Below are 13,047 nucleotides of genomic sequence, written 5' to 3' on the forward strand. Positions count from 1 at the left end.
AGTGTTTGCTTCCACCCTGATGTGGAGATGGGCAGTGTGGAGATTTAAGGAATAACCTGCTGGGTGATGGTAGCAGGATCAGGAGGAGGTTGCAAGCCTTTTTGCAGATGTGTTTTGGGTACAACTGTACCCAGTTGGAGCTTTGTAAACACCAAAATGGAACTGAAATGTATTTTTAATTTACACTTAATCTCTGATAATGGCAAATTCATGGTAGGAGGCTACGAAATCAGTTCGGAAGGGCTCTCCAATTTGAGCAGTCCTACCCGCTGTGTGTCCTGAGCTGAGTAGGAGACTCTCTCTCTCTCTGGAGCCCTGGGATGTGAAGTGCACCAGACATCCCGATGTGGCTGGTGAAAGCAGGAGGGGAGCAGCATGGGGCACACCTGCTCCTGCATTTGCCCTGCGAGGGAACTTCAGGGAATTGTACACTCAGTACTCTCTGCCTTTGCTGATGTGACCTCTTTCTTCACTGCCTCTTAGAAAGCAGCTGGCCACAGTACAGGAACACAGAGGGTGGGAGGGATTAGTTGAGAAGGTACATCCTTCATTTCAGAAGCGATAACTATTACCAGCCTACAGCATGTCCATGAGTTCTGAAGTAGACTTAGCACACCAGGCAGGACGCCTGCTTAGGGTACAGCAGTGGGGGTGTGGGACGGCCTGGCTCTGAACTACATTTGCATTTTGGACCAGAGTTATAATCCTGTGTAGAGGTTGGGAAGACCTAATTGGTGTACACCCAGGCTTTTTATTTTTGGAAGACTGAGGTTTAGTGGGCCCTGTCCCAGCCTCCTGAACTATGAAAAGGGGTAACACTGAGCTCACAGAGGTGTGTGAGGTGTATGTACTGAAGGTTCCTTCTTCTTCCTGGACGTCTCTATCAATCCAGCCAATGTGAAATGAGGCTGAGCAGAGTGGGGGTGTACTCACATCGCTGTAGCAATCTGTTCTCCATATCAGTGCCTTAGAGTCCAATCCAAGGGCCTGGAATGGTGCTCTCTAATCACTGCTCAGAGAAGGGATCATTTTATCTTAAGTTCATTGATTCATTTAACAGATATTTTTGGAGCCAGGCACTGTGATGGGTGCTGAGGGTACAAAGATGAGTAACTCACCCACGGCCATCGGGGAGGTCACACTGGACTTGCAAAGACAGATGTATACACTCGTGGTTACAGTATGGAAAATGAAACAGCGGTGCTGGGCAGAGCGATTATAAGAGGACAGAGAAAGAGGACCTCCCTCAGTTTGGGATGTTGGTGGTGGGGTTGGAGTTACAGTGGAAGAGAGATTTGGGTAAAGGGCACAAGTTTGAATTATGGCACGGAGTTGAGAAACATCCTGGTATGTTTGGAGACCGTTGAGCAAGCTGGTGTTGCTGCAGGAGGAGGGGTGATGCTGGAGAGGTCAGAAGGGGCTGGATCAAGAAAGGCCTGCCTGCCAGGTTGAGGAGCTCAGGCTTTATTCACAGGCCAGGGGTTCTCCAGGGCAGGATACTGGGGAGGTGGGAGGGGTCTGCATTTGCATTTGGAATAACCAGGGAGTGAGCACCCCTGGGTTAGATGGACAGTGCTTGAATAGAAGGCGGCTTGGAGAGCTTGACCATGAATGCTCCTTTTAGGAAGATCTGTATTGTCTTGGGACAGAGACAATGAGGGCTATAGGAGCTGATGATAAGAGGGATGCATGTATTTAGGATTTAAGGAGGAGAATGAGGAAGCAGCAGCCAGTGGTGACCAGGCTCTGCTCACATCCTACTTCTCTTGAGAGGGTTTTCAGACCTTTGACCCAGACTTTTTTCTATACTCTGGTGCTCTTTGCCTCCATTCTTTGCATCTTATTTTGTATTATTCTTACCTTTATTTTGCTTCGTCTAAGTAGCAGAAGCACTTGAAAGGTAGGGAGAACCTTATCCTCTTGTGTTTCCAGTGAAACTTTTTGGGGTATAATTTTAGGTGTTTAATATTATGTATGCATAATATTATTGGAACTTCAGGCAATTTGTTTCATTTATTTCTGGTTTTCTTGTAAGAGGAGAAGGGAGAATTAAACACAGATGTCAAATGGGAGGTTTCCTCCATCCAAAGAAATATATTCATGACTTTTGCATCTAGAAGGGAATTGTAGTAATCAAATACACATCAAATCACTCAAAAGGAATTTAAGAGAATTGGAATTTTAGAAGACTAGCTAGTTTTTTTAATTTTATTATTATTATTATTATTATTATTTTGTCATTTAGTTCTGGAAACAACTTACCTGGAAAGACTCCTTGGGTGGGCTGGCAGTGGCTTGTCTATCCAGATCAATTTGATTGTGGCACAATCGATTGTGGTTTCTGACGGATGTTGTGATCCCGCCTGCAGGTCCAGAGCCCAGTGCCCACTGTGAACTGTCGCCGGTCAACGCCTCCCATCCTGTCCAGGCCTTGATGGAGAGCTTCACCGTCCTCTCGGGCTGTGCCAGCAGAGGCACGACGGGGCTGCCCCAGGAGGTGCATGTCCTGAACCTCCGGGGCCCGGACCCGGGGCCCGGCCAGCCACAGAGAGAGGTAGGTATAGGTTTCTACCCATGAACAAAGGGTCCTTTTCTTCCATTCAGAACCTATCAGGGATGATCATGAATGAACATACGTGGGAGGAGGATACAATGTACACTCGAGAGAGAAGGATTTCAGATTGCTCTCTGGACTGGTCAACTCCAGCACTTCCCTCTCTAGAGATTCTTTCTAACTTTCCTGGCCCCTCCTGTTGGAAAGAATATTCTTAAAAATTTCATCTTTTCTACATGGCTATGAAAGAACAGAATCGGGTACCATTGCTTTGTCATTGTAAATGTCTTTCCCGTCTTCTCCTGTGCCCCATCTTCCTTCTTTCTTTGCTTTGTCTTATGAACCTGTGGCTCCTGCAGGGTGAGCCAGGGAGATGGGAAGACTCTGGAATAAAGATGACGACACTTGGTACTTGCATGAAAGGCCTGGGGGGTAGCTTCTTATGCTGTGCAGGCTGCTTTTCAAAGATGGTGGTGGTCTTGGTGTTGTGGTGATGGTCCGAGCTACTAGTGACTCAACATTTACTCTGCCCTCAGCACTGTGTGAAGCACTTACTGCATTTACTCCATGAAATCCCATTATTATCCTTATTGTACCTGTGACAGGCAGATGCACAGAGAACTCACTGGCTCAAGGTCAGTGGGTCAGAAATGACATGCAGCTCAGAAATGACCTAGATTGTGGGCCAAAAATTGTCAGTCTTTCAGTTTTTGAGCTTCTGTGTGTCAGAAATGTTATCACTCAAGTATTATCTCTCCAGGGAGAGAGAAACCACAAAAAATTCTGATTACAGTGAAGTGCAGGGAAACTAATATAGAACAGAATTTATTTTTGAACTTTCTTCTGGTCAAGAAAGTTAATTTCCAGGAACATTTGTTTATGCGTGTCAACCACTCTGCCTTTTTTGGGGGGTGGAAATAGGAGAGGTGAGGTGTCCAGAAGGAAAAGCAAACTGATTTTAATCCTATGAAAGCGTGCAGAGTTGGCTCCTTTCAAAGACAAATCATCTAACCTTTCCAGCTACATTGGAAATTATTGTTAATGCTCTTGGTTGCTTGCCATTGTAGCTGCAACACATATTTCAGGTCAGATTTCTTTATCCCAGTAATATGTCTTTAATTCTTAACTTATGCGGGAGAAATAGTGGTGGGAGGAAGAGGGGGAGAGGAGGAAATGCAGTTCCTAAGAAGCTCTGCTGACTCCAGCGATTCTTTGGCAGCAATAATTACCCATTTTATATATGCTTCTCAGAGGAACCAAGAAAAAAAGAAAGAAAGTTCAAGTTATTACAGAAGCAGCAACAGGAGAACATCCTGGTAGAGTTGTTGACTCTGCAAACAGGTTCAAATAAGACTATCGAAGCAAAAGAAAAACACCTCAATGAATGACAGCAGTTCTTCCACACTTGTCTTTATTAGGTTAGAATTCACTTTAGGCCATGGCAGGACCTCGGATACATTAACTTAGATGGTGCCAGGGGACGGTGTGTTCAGTGAGGAAGTAAAGAAAGCGTCTGTGGGGAGTGTTCTCTAAAGCTTCTTTAAAAAACCTGACTATTCTTTGTCTTCCTTCAGTATTTTTACTATATGTGTATGGTTTTGGGTAAGTGATTTGAAGAGATTTCTTCTTCTTCTTCTTTTTTAAAAAATATATTTTATTTATTTTTTACAGAGAGGAAGGGAGAGAGATAGAGAGCTAGAAACGTCGATGAGAGAGAAACATCGACCAGCTGCCTCTTGCACACCCCCTACCAGGGATGTGCCCGCAACCAACGTACATGCCCTTGACTGGAATCGAACCTGGGACCTTTCAGTCCACAGACCGATGCTCTACTGCTGAGCCAAACTGGTTTCGGCTATTTGAAGAGATTTCTAAGACTAGGCAACTAAAGGAATTGTGTTCTTTCTTTCCCTTGGGACTTTAAGAATTAGATGATTTTAGTTCATTCCTGTTTGAAAACAAGATGGGATGAGTGATCTTTGGGAGTTTCACAGCTCAGAGCTGCACTCATATGGCAGACTGTGTGTTTGATACGTACCGGGTAGTGTGGAGGACATCAGAGCAGAGGGGCCAAGACAGAGAGAGTGAAAGGGTTTGTTCATGGGTGGTAAGATGAGGATGGAGAAATGTTAAATCTCTCTCACCTTCTACATATATGACTGTGGAAATACATTACTGAACCCATGCCAGCAGTTTTAAAAAATCATTTAAACCACATGATCCAACTATTTCACTCCAAAGTACATACACACTCAAAAGAAATGAAAACATATGTCTACACAAAAACTTGTCCACAAATGTTCATAGCAACATTATTTTATGCTCTTGGTTGCTTGCCATTCTACTAGGGTTTAGGAATCTGGAGAAAGGGCTGTGACGCAAATTAATAAAGAGGCTAGAGAAGAAATATGAATTTGGAAGGCATTTTGGGGGAGCCAGAAGAGGCTTAATTCTAGTAACTAAGTTCCCCAAATCTCCGGGCCCAAGGCTTTTTATTCCCACATTTTTTCCTATGGCAAAGCAGATATACATATCAAAGGTAAGGTTTGGTAAACAGTAAAGTATTATCAGGTTGTGGGAACTGCCTTCAGCTGTCTGGCAGCAGGCTATAATATACACAGATCTTCAGCCCCACTGAAGCCCCAAGGTTCAGCAGCCTTTTGATGAACTTCTTGCATTTTATTATGCCCTGCTGGAATTTGCTTCCAGCAATTCATAATAGCCAAAAACTGGGAACAACCCAAATGTCCACCAGCTAATGAATGGACAAATACTAGTAAGATATGGTAGATGCAAACACTGGAATATCATTTAGCAATAAAAATGAAGAACTGATACATGCTACAACATGGATGAACCTTGAAATGCTTTGCTAAGAGAAGGAGGACAGGCATAAAAGACCACATATTGTATGATTCCATTTGTATGAAATGTCCAAAATAGACAAATTTATGGAGCTAGAAAGTAAACTAGTGGTTGCTTTGGGCTGAAGGGCAAAAGGGAGAAATGGGAGCTACTGCTGAGTACAGGGTTTCTTTGGGGGAGGAACTGAAACATTCTCAAATTTTAGTGATGGTTCCACAGTTGAATATGAATATATAATACTAAATACCATTGATAAATGTAAATATACTAAAACCCATTGAATTGTACTTTAAATAGGTGAATTTTATGGTATCAGAATTTTATCTCAGGAAAGCTGTTTAAAAGAACCAGTAATTTGACTTGCCAGTAATTAGCCCATAAACTTTACTTTAACTGTATTCACTTTTTTTTTTTTTTTTTTTTAAACCAAGATTGTTTTCTCTTCCAACCTAAACTCACCTAACTCTTTTTCACTGGGTGACTTGATTTTTATAGATATACTATTACATGGTCTGTGCTAAGAATCACAGCCAGTCCATTTTGGGGGTAGTAGTGGGAGGGGACCAGAGGCAGCCTTGGTGCCTGTCGGATGGTAAAGGCAAATACTTTTCAAAAGGAAACGATGAATGTTGTTGCTTATAAATTAGCAAAAAGAATGCCAGCCTGGCTCCAAGCCATAGTTGGATGACAGCTGTAGTTGTTTTTCATGATGTCCTCCTCAAATGGGAGGGGATGACTAAATCAGCCCTATTTCCCCCTGCTTGTGGGTGCGCGATCAGCATGAAGACCTGGCATCAATCACGCCTCCCTAACACCTGATACGTTCCTACCTCCCAGGCGCTTAACCTTGTTCCTCATTCGTCAGCAGAGAGAGGCTGCCCTGTTCCTGGGTGGAGGAGCTGACCGAGCCTTTACCTGGATGCAGTAACCACAGCAGGTTGACAAGATTCAGGGAAACAGCTTCTCTTAAGTTAGATGCAGTTTTCTAGGCGAGCAGAGAATTTGTATCAGAAACCCACTTGCCACAATAGTTTGGCCCTTGGCTTCCCTGCTGGGTTCTCGTCAGGACAGCGCAGACCCATCGCTGTGTTTTTCATCTGAGACCGCACCTCTCATTTGTCGTCCTCGGTTTTGGACACAACAGCCTCGGAAGGGAACAGGAAACTGGAGAAGACTCCCCGGCCACAGAGCACAGAGGAGGGAAACAGCCCCGAGAAGGCAGCTTTGTCTTTCAGAGTCAGCAGGCCGTGTCATGGGTCTCACCCTAAAAAACCAGCGACCTGTGCTCCTTGACTTCAAAGTAGAACCCACCCTCACCCCCACCCCCTGTCAGATTTTGGTCCCTCAGAAATCATTTCCTGGTTTCTGAGAAGGGGTATAGCACCACTACTGGCTTGTTTACAGGAACGTACTTTCATTAGTTGCTAGAATGGCGACAGTTTTGTTTCCTATCATCTAATTTTCACTGCTTTTATGTGGCGATGTGTCTTTTCTATTTCCAGCCTAATTGCTTGCTCATTAGGAAAAGCTGCTGAGGATAATCCCCTCCTAAGCATTACATATGTGGATACAGACAGACCTCCTTTCAGGGCGCTTGGCTTTATTGCACTTCACAGATGTTGCATTTAAAAAAAACACACATATTTTATTGATTTTTTACAGAGAGGGATAGAGAGTTAGAAAAATCGATGAGAGAGAAACCTTGATCAGCTGCCTCCTGCACACCCCTACTGGGGATGTGCCCACAACCAAGGTACCTGCCCTTGACCAGAATCGAACCTGGGACCCTTCAGTCCGTAGGCCGACGCTCTATCCACTGAGCCAAACCGGTTAGGGCAGATGTTGCATTTTTTACAAATTGAAGGCAAGACCCTCCATCAGCTAAAGCACATGTGTCAAACACAAGGCCCGCGGGCCAAATCCAGCCCGCCAGGCCTTGCAATGTGGCCCGCACCGCGCTGTCATCACTGCACTCCGCTGTCAGTTTGTGACATTGTCAGTTTATGACTGTTCAGTAAACCATTCGGCCCGCGATTTAGGCTGGATTTTAGATTTTGGCCCCTTCTCTGATTGAGTTCGACACCCCTAATAAAGGATTACGACTCACTTTATTACGGTGGTCTGGAATCCAACCCATGATATCTCTAAAGTATGCCTGCAAGAGATATGGGCGTTTACATTTCTGTAATTGTTTTGACAAAAAGGAGTGACTGTGAACAGCATGCCAGTGACTGGCTGCAGGGCTGGGGAGAGGATCTGGAGGCTTCATTGTCGTGGGAAAGGGGCAGGATTTAATAACTTTGCTGTCAGAAAACACAGAGCCCTCCTTTATGCATTTGCTTATTCTCTGCCTCATTTCAAAAAAGAGGATTTGGGATGGGCTTACAACAACAAGACATACCAACAGTGTAAGCAGAAATGCAAAGGGAGGACAAAAGAAAAACAGCAAAGTGAAGTTTGTTAGCCATGTGGGGTAATGTGGTCAGGATGGTTGGCTTTGAAAGTTGGCTCCAAGCTTCTTGGCAGGCGGGACCGAATGGGATGTGTGGATAATCGCACATGTGGCTCCAAGTCCGTTTTACTTTGTACCTTCTCTGAGGACCGGGGCCCAAAGCCATCCATCTCCTGGTTGTTTCTGAGGGCAGGAAGGATCACAACTGGGAGAAAGGGATCACATCTGAAACGCTAACTGTTCTGCTTGCCTCTGGACAGCTCCCTTATCGCCACTCTCTCCCCTTCCCGTCCCCACCCGTCACCAAATAACAGCACTGGCTTCGATGGTGGTGGCGGAGAGGTGCCTGCTGTGGGCCAGCCACCTGCCCACGCTTGTGTTCTGGCCTCCAGGCCTCCTCAGCCTGAAAGGAAGGGAGGCTTGAGGAGGTTGAACCCTGGACACTGGGCCATGTCTTTGGACTCAGTGGTCTAAGCTCTCCCCACACTTCAGTCCACTCCCCTTTTCCGTAGCTCTTACCCTGTCCAGTCTCAGTTGGCTCTGCCTGCGGGGTGAGCCAGCAGATCTGCCCGGGCTTGGGGTTCGCACGTAGTCTTGCAATTGCTTCTTCTAGTGCTCGGAGTTCCTTTTTGGTTCCCTTCTTCATTTCCGGGCTGTGGCTTTGGGGCAGTGTGAAGATTGGACTGTGCGGGGCAGTGTCTCTTTTTTCCTTTCTGGTGTAGAAGGTTATTACGTAGCTCAGAAGCCCTGCACTCTTTGTGGCCGTTAATACCAACACTGCTAGTAAATGCCACTCCTAATTGTTTTCATAGTTGATCATCCCCCATAAGGCTTTCAGCTGCCTTTACAAAAGTAACTCACTTGTTCTCTGCTTCAAATCCATGACGTCTTGTAACCAATGTTGCTTGGACTGTCTGCTAAAGGACTCTTCCTGCTATGAACGAAATGCAAGCGCTTCCGTATGTGGCGTGTGCCATCTGATTTGATGTGCTTTTAGCTTACTTTGAGGAATTTGGCAGCTCAGGGGTTCAGTATTTTGGGGAATTGTACTAACCTATTTACCTATCTGTCTGAATGTTGTCTTAGTAGGTGGACATGTTCTCTCTTTTTACCCCCTCAGTTTTAGACAGATCAGTGTTGGGGCAGAAGGAATGGGTGTGTGGCTTACCACTACCACTAAAAGAACTAATGCAAAATTTCAAGGCAGGCTTTTTGGAAAGTACATATGTGAGAGCCACATTTTTTCTCTCTCTGTCTGGGTCAATTTTTCTTCCACTGTTATTCACGAATGCCTTTCCAATGCTAGTCCTGTGTATATGCAAAATAATAAAATAAAATAAAAATAATAAAACAAACTCAAGGCTATTTATGTTTTAGAGATCTTATAGATAGTAGCTCTTACCCTGTCCAAGTGAATCCCTCAAACACAGACATGGAAAGTGGTGAAATGCAGTTAATAAACAAATACCTTCCATATATAAACACTGCCTGGTGTTCCTCTAAATGGAGGTTGTTTTGGAAACCACCACAGCCGGCCAGGTAAGATCACCTCTGAGCTGCCACCTTGTTGCAGACCTATAGCAGGTAGACCAGAAGGTTACACTGACAGCAAGGGTCATATCTCCCAGAGGCTTCCCTCCCCCATTCCCTCCCTCTCTTCTCTCCCTCCCTCCCTCCTCACCTCCTCACTTCCTCCATTCATTTGAGTGTTGCTATGGAAATTTTTCCCTTCACTTGAAAGGCAACTGAACTGGACTCACATAGGATTGGAGGCCCTAAATAAATAAGACAGTCACCTTGTTTAAAAAGAATTGCCCATTCACTTGAAGATACTCAGTGCACTTTATTTTTTTTAAACTTACTTTATTGACAGTAAAAAGGTTTTACTTATTTATTTGGTTAATCCTCACTCAATATTTTTCCATTGGTTTTTGGGGAGTGTAGAATAGAGAGAGAAAGACAGAGAGAAACATCGATGTGAGAGAAACACATGGAGTGGTTGTCTCCTGCATGAGCCCTGATCAAGGTACGTGTCCTTGGCCAGAATCGAACCCGGGACCCTTTGGTCCACAGGCCGATGCTCTATCCACTGAGCAAACCAGCTAGGGCTTCAGTATACTTTAAAGGATGACACTTTGTCAGGAAGTATGGAGGTGCCAGGATTGGACAGAGGAGCAGGGTTGGAAACAGCAAAGCAACTAGACCTCCAGCTGCTGTCTCAGCAGAGGACAGTGTCTGCCAATTAGAATTGGCCATGCCAGTCAAGGATGGTTTCTTCCACACTGGGGCAAGATGTTCCATCTGAAGCACAGCTTTCGAGTAGGAATTGTCCAAAAACCCAGCCTTGGAATTTTAGAAAAAGTGAAAGCAGAAATCAGAGTGGTAAGCGTAAACATCAGGGTTTAGCAACAAGCCAGGACATAAGCTAAGCAACGGAGTTACAAGGTCTCATCAAGATGCTGGCTGGCCACATCGCTGAGATCCTGTCACTTCACAGTAACATCCAGATGCTGTAAAATTGCCCTGGGAAGGCACAGAGGGACCGGGTCTGGTTGGACTCTGCCACTTTCTCCTGGGGTAATGTTGGTTCAAGTTCGTTGCTGGCTGGGGGCTGGCCGACTGAAAGGACCTCTTATTGTCGCCTCTTCCCCAGTCTGGGGAGACACTGCCTTGCCCCCTTCTCAAATGTGTCTAGCAGCAGCGTTTTCCAACCCGTATGGTGTGTTTGCCTTTTATGGAAGTTAGGGTTACAACCCTGACCCACGCTATTGTTGCTCTGGTCACTTCTCTTGACTTTTCAAAAATTGTATAATTTCCTGAAAATGTTGTTAGAAAATGTTTCTACAAGGGCATCCTCCACATTTGAAAATGTGACTTTTTGCTCTTAGGCCGTTTTGGGGAGTGCTTTAAAAAGCAGCAGACCAACGTAAGGAGCAGGTCTGCCAGCCTGAGAGCCAGATGTGCCGCCTGGGCAGAGGCCCAGCGTGTGCAAAACATCCAGGGACCCAGCCCGTGCGTTCTTGTTTCCATGGCTGGTGAGCCGTCCTGGCATTTTGTTTGAGAATAAAAGGAAATTTACAGCGAAGGTCTGACTTAAATACTCAAACTTGGCACAAGTATTTACAATATTACTTTCAGTCATGCCCCCGCTGTGTTTTGTAAATATTTCTGTGAAAATTAGACACACGTGTCATTAGTTCTGCTTTTCTTTCTCCCCCAGGGGAGGGGCCATGTATGAACTTGGTCCTGCTGATCACCTCTCCACACCATCGTACGTCGCTTTTCCCTACCGTTCTCACTTCTTGGATGGGTGAATGTCTGTGTGTCATGCCCTTCCTGTCTTTCCTCTCTGCAGCCTGACTGCTGGTCTCCTGCTTTATCTCTGGGGAGTCACTGATGATGCCCTTTTGGCCAACTCCTGGGATGCTGGGGTGGGAGAGGTGCTCCGGAGACCACCGAGTCCTAACCGTCTTACAGAGGAAGCCAGGACCAGGGGGTGACATGATGACTTATTCACTGACAATTAAGAAATTGGCACCATTACTGGGTGAGAATCCAGGGGCCTCAATTCCTATCGCGGAGTTCTTTCTAGCACAGTGCCTCTCCCCACTGTTACTCCTTCCCAGCTCCTTTTATGAATCCTCTTTTCTGGCATCTCTCTCTGGGTTTTAGGATGTTACCTTAGTTTGGTTCTCTTTTTATCTTTTAAAAAAATATTTTTAAATTGATTTCAGAGAAGAAGGGAGAGGGAGAGAGAGATAGTACCATCAAAGATGAGAGAGCATCATTGATCTGCGGCCCCCAGCTCACCCTCTACTGGGGATCAAGCCTGCAACCTGGGCATGTGCCCTGGGCAGGAATCAAACATGATCTCATGGTTCATGGGTGGACATTCAGTCACTGAGCCACGCTGACCAGGCCTCTTTCTATCGTTCCATCTGTTTTTCTGTTTGTTTCTCAGCTTCTCTTTCTTCTCAGAGGTTCTTGGCTGAAGTGCGGTCCTCAGGCCTTGTTTTCCTTTGTCTGTGCTCCCTGGGTTGGTTCGTTTGTTCTTGGTATTTCGGTTGTCACCTCCATGCCAAAGATCCCCGGCCTCTCTCCAAGCTTCTCCAATGAAGCTCCAGTCAGGCCTCTGAAGCACCTTACCTCTCAGGATGTGCCTCCAGCTCCCAGGTGCCTACGCTATGCTGTGGAGGGGAGGCTGTCAGGTCAGATAGGGCAGTGTTTCCCAACCTTCTCTCATGATGAGAATCACCTGGTGGAGTTGTTAAAACACAGATTCCTGAATCCCAACTAAGAAGTGCTAAACTAGAATTTTTGAGAACATATAGGTAAAATTGCATACCTAACTTAGTGCTCTGTATATAACATCTGTCTTAGAGCACTAGTTAGGTATACAATTTTACCTATATGTTCCCAAAAATTCTAGTTTAGCACTTCTTAGTTGGGATTCAGGAATCTGTGGTTTAACAACTCCACCAGGTGATTCTCATCATGAGAGAAGGTTGGGAAACACTGAGATAGGGGGTTAACCTCAGCCATCTAATTCTCTAAGCCGCAGTTTCCTCATCTGCCAAATGAGATGATCGTAGCAGTTCTTTAGAAGGTTCACCGAGGATTGAGAGATGTTTCTATGGCCTTAGGGCTGGCATATGTTCCTGGGACACAGGACACAATCCAATGCTAGCCCTTTTTCATATGTCTAAAATTGAATGTAAGAATTCTTCCTAAGCCCTCTGCTACTCTATTAGTGCTCGTTTATTAGTCCAACATCCCTATACCATCAATATCACTGCTACCGTCTGTCTTGGGACGTTTGAGTCATCTTGGATTTATGCATTTCCTTCAAACCCTCTATTTGATCCGTCACCAAGTTTTATTGACATTTCCTCTGCAATTGCTCTTATATCTCTATGTTCCTCACCACTGACCCTGAAGCTTTCTCATCCAGTCTCCTGGGCCTGGCACCTTCAGGCCCTGATTCTTTCAGTCTGGCTTGCAGACTATCTCATAAAACCAATTTTCTCTAAAAAATACTCTCGTAACTCATTTACTTGTCCATTCATTTACAGACTTCTTCAATGAATTATTTATTGAGATCCTACTGGGTGGTAGGTAGACATGCTATTAGATTCTTACTCCTCTTTATATCTTCATCACTTATTGACCTGTAAGA

At 45.1% G+C, this 13,047-nt stretch overlaps 1 protein-coding gene across 2 annotated transcripts in view; it reads left to right on the top strand.

The window, feature by feature from the left end:
• TGFBR3 (transforming growth factor beta receptor 3) overlaps positions 1-13,047 on the top strand; it is a 198,297-nt gene that overhangs the window by 75,313 nt on the left and 109,937 nt on the right. The window contains exon 3 of one of the 2 annotated variants that reach the window (XM_084873400.1): positions 2,366-2,554. In XM_084873400.1, coding sequence (XP_084729526.1) covers positions 2,366-2,554 — 189 coding nt within the window. The remainder of the gene's footprint in view (positions 1-2,365; positions 2,555-13,047) is intronic. The other variant, XM_084873401.1, reaches the window with a different exon arrangement.

This window comes from Pipistrellus hanaki, assembly GCF_964339955.1.
Source record: "Pipistrellus hanaki genome assembly, chromosome: 2".
Lineage (NCBI taxonomy): Eukaryota > Metazoa > Chordata > Mammalia > Chiroptera > Vespertilionidae > Pipistrellus > Pipistrellus hanaki.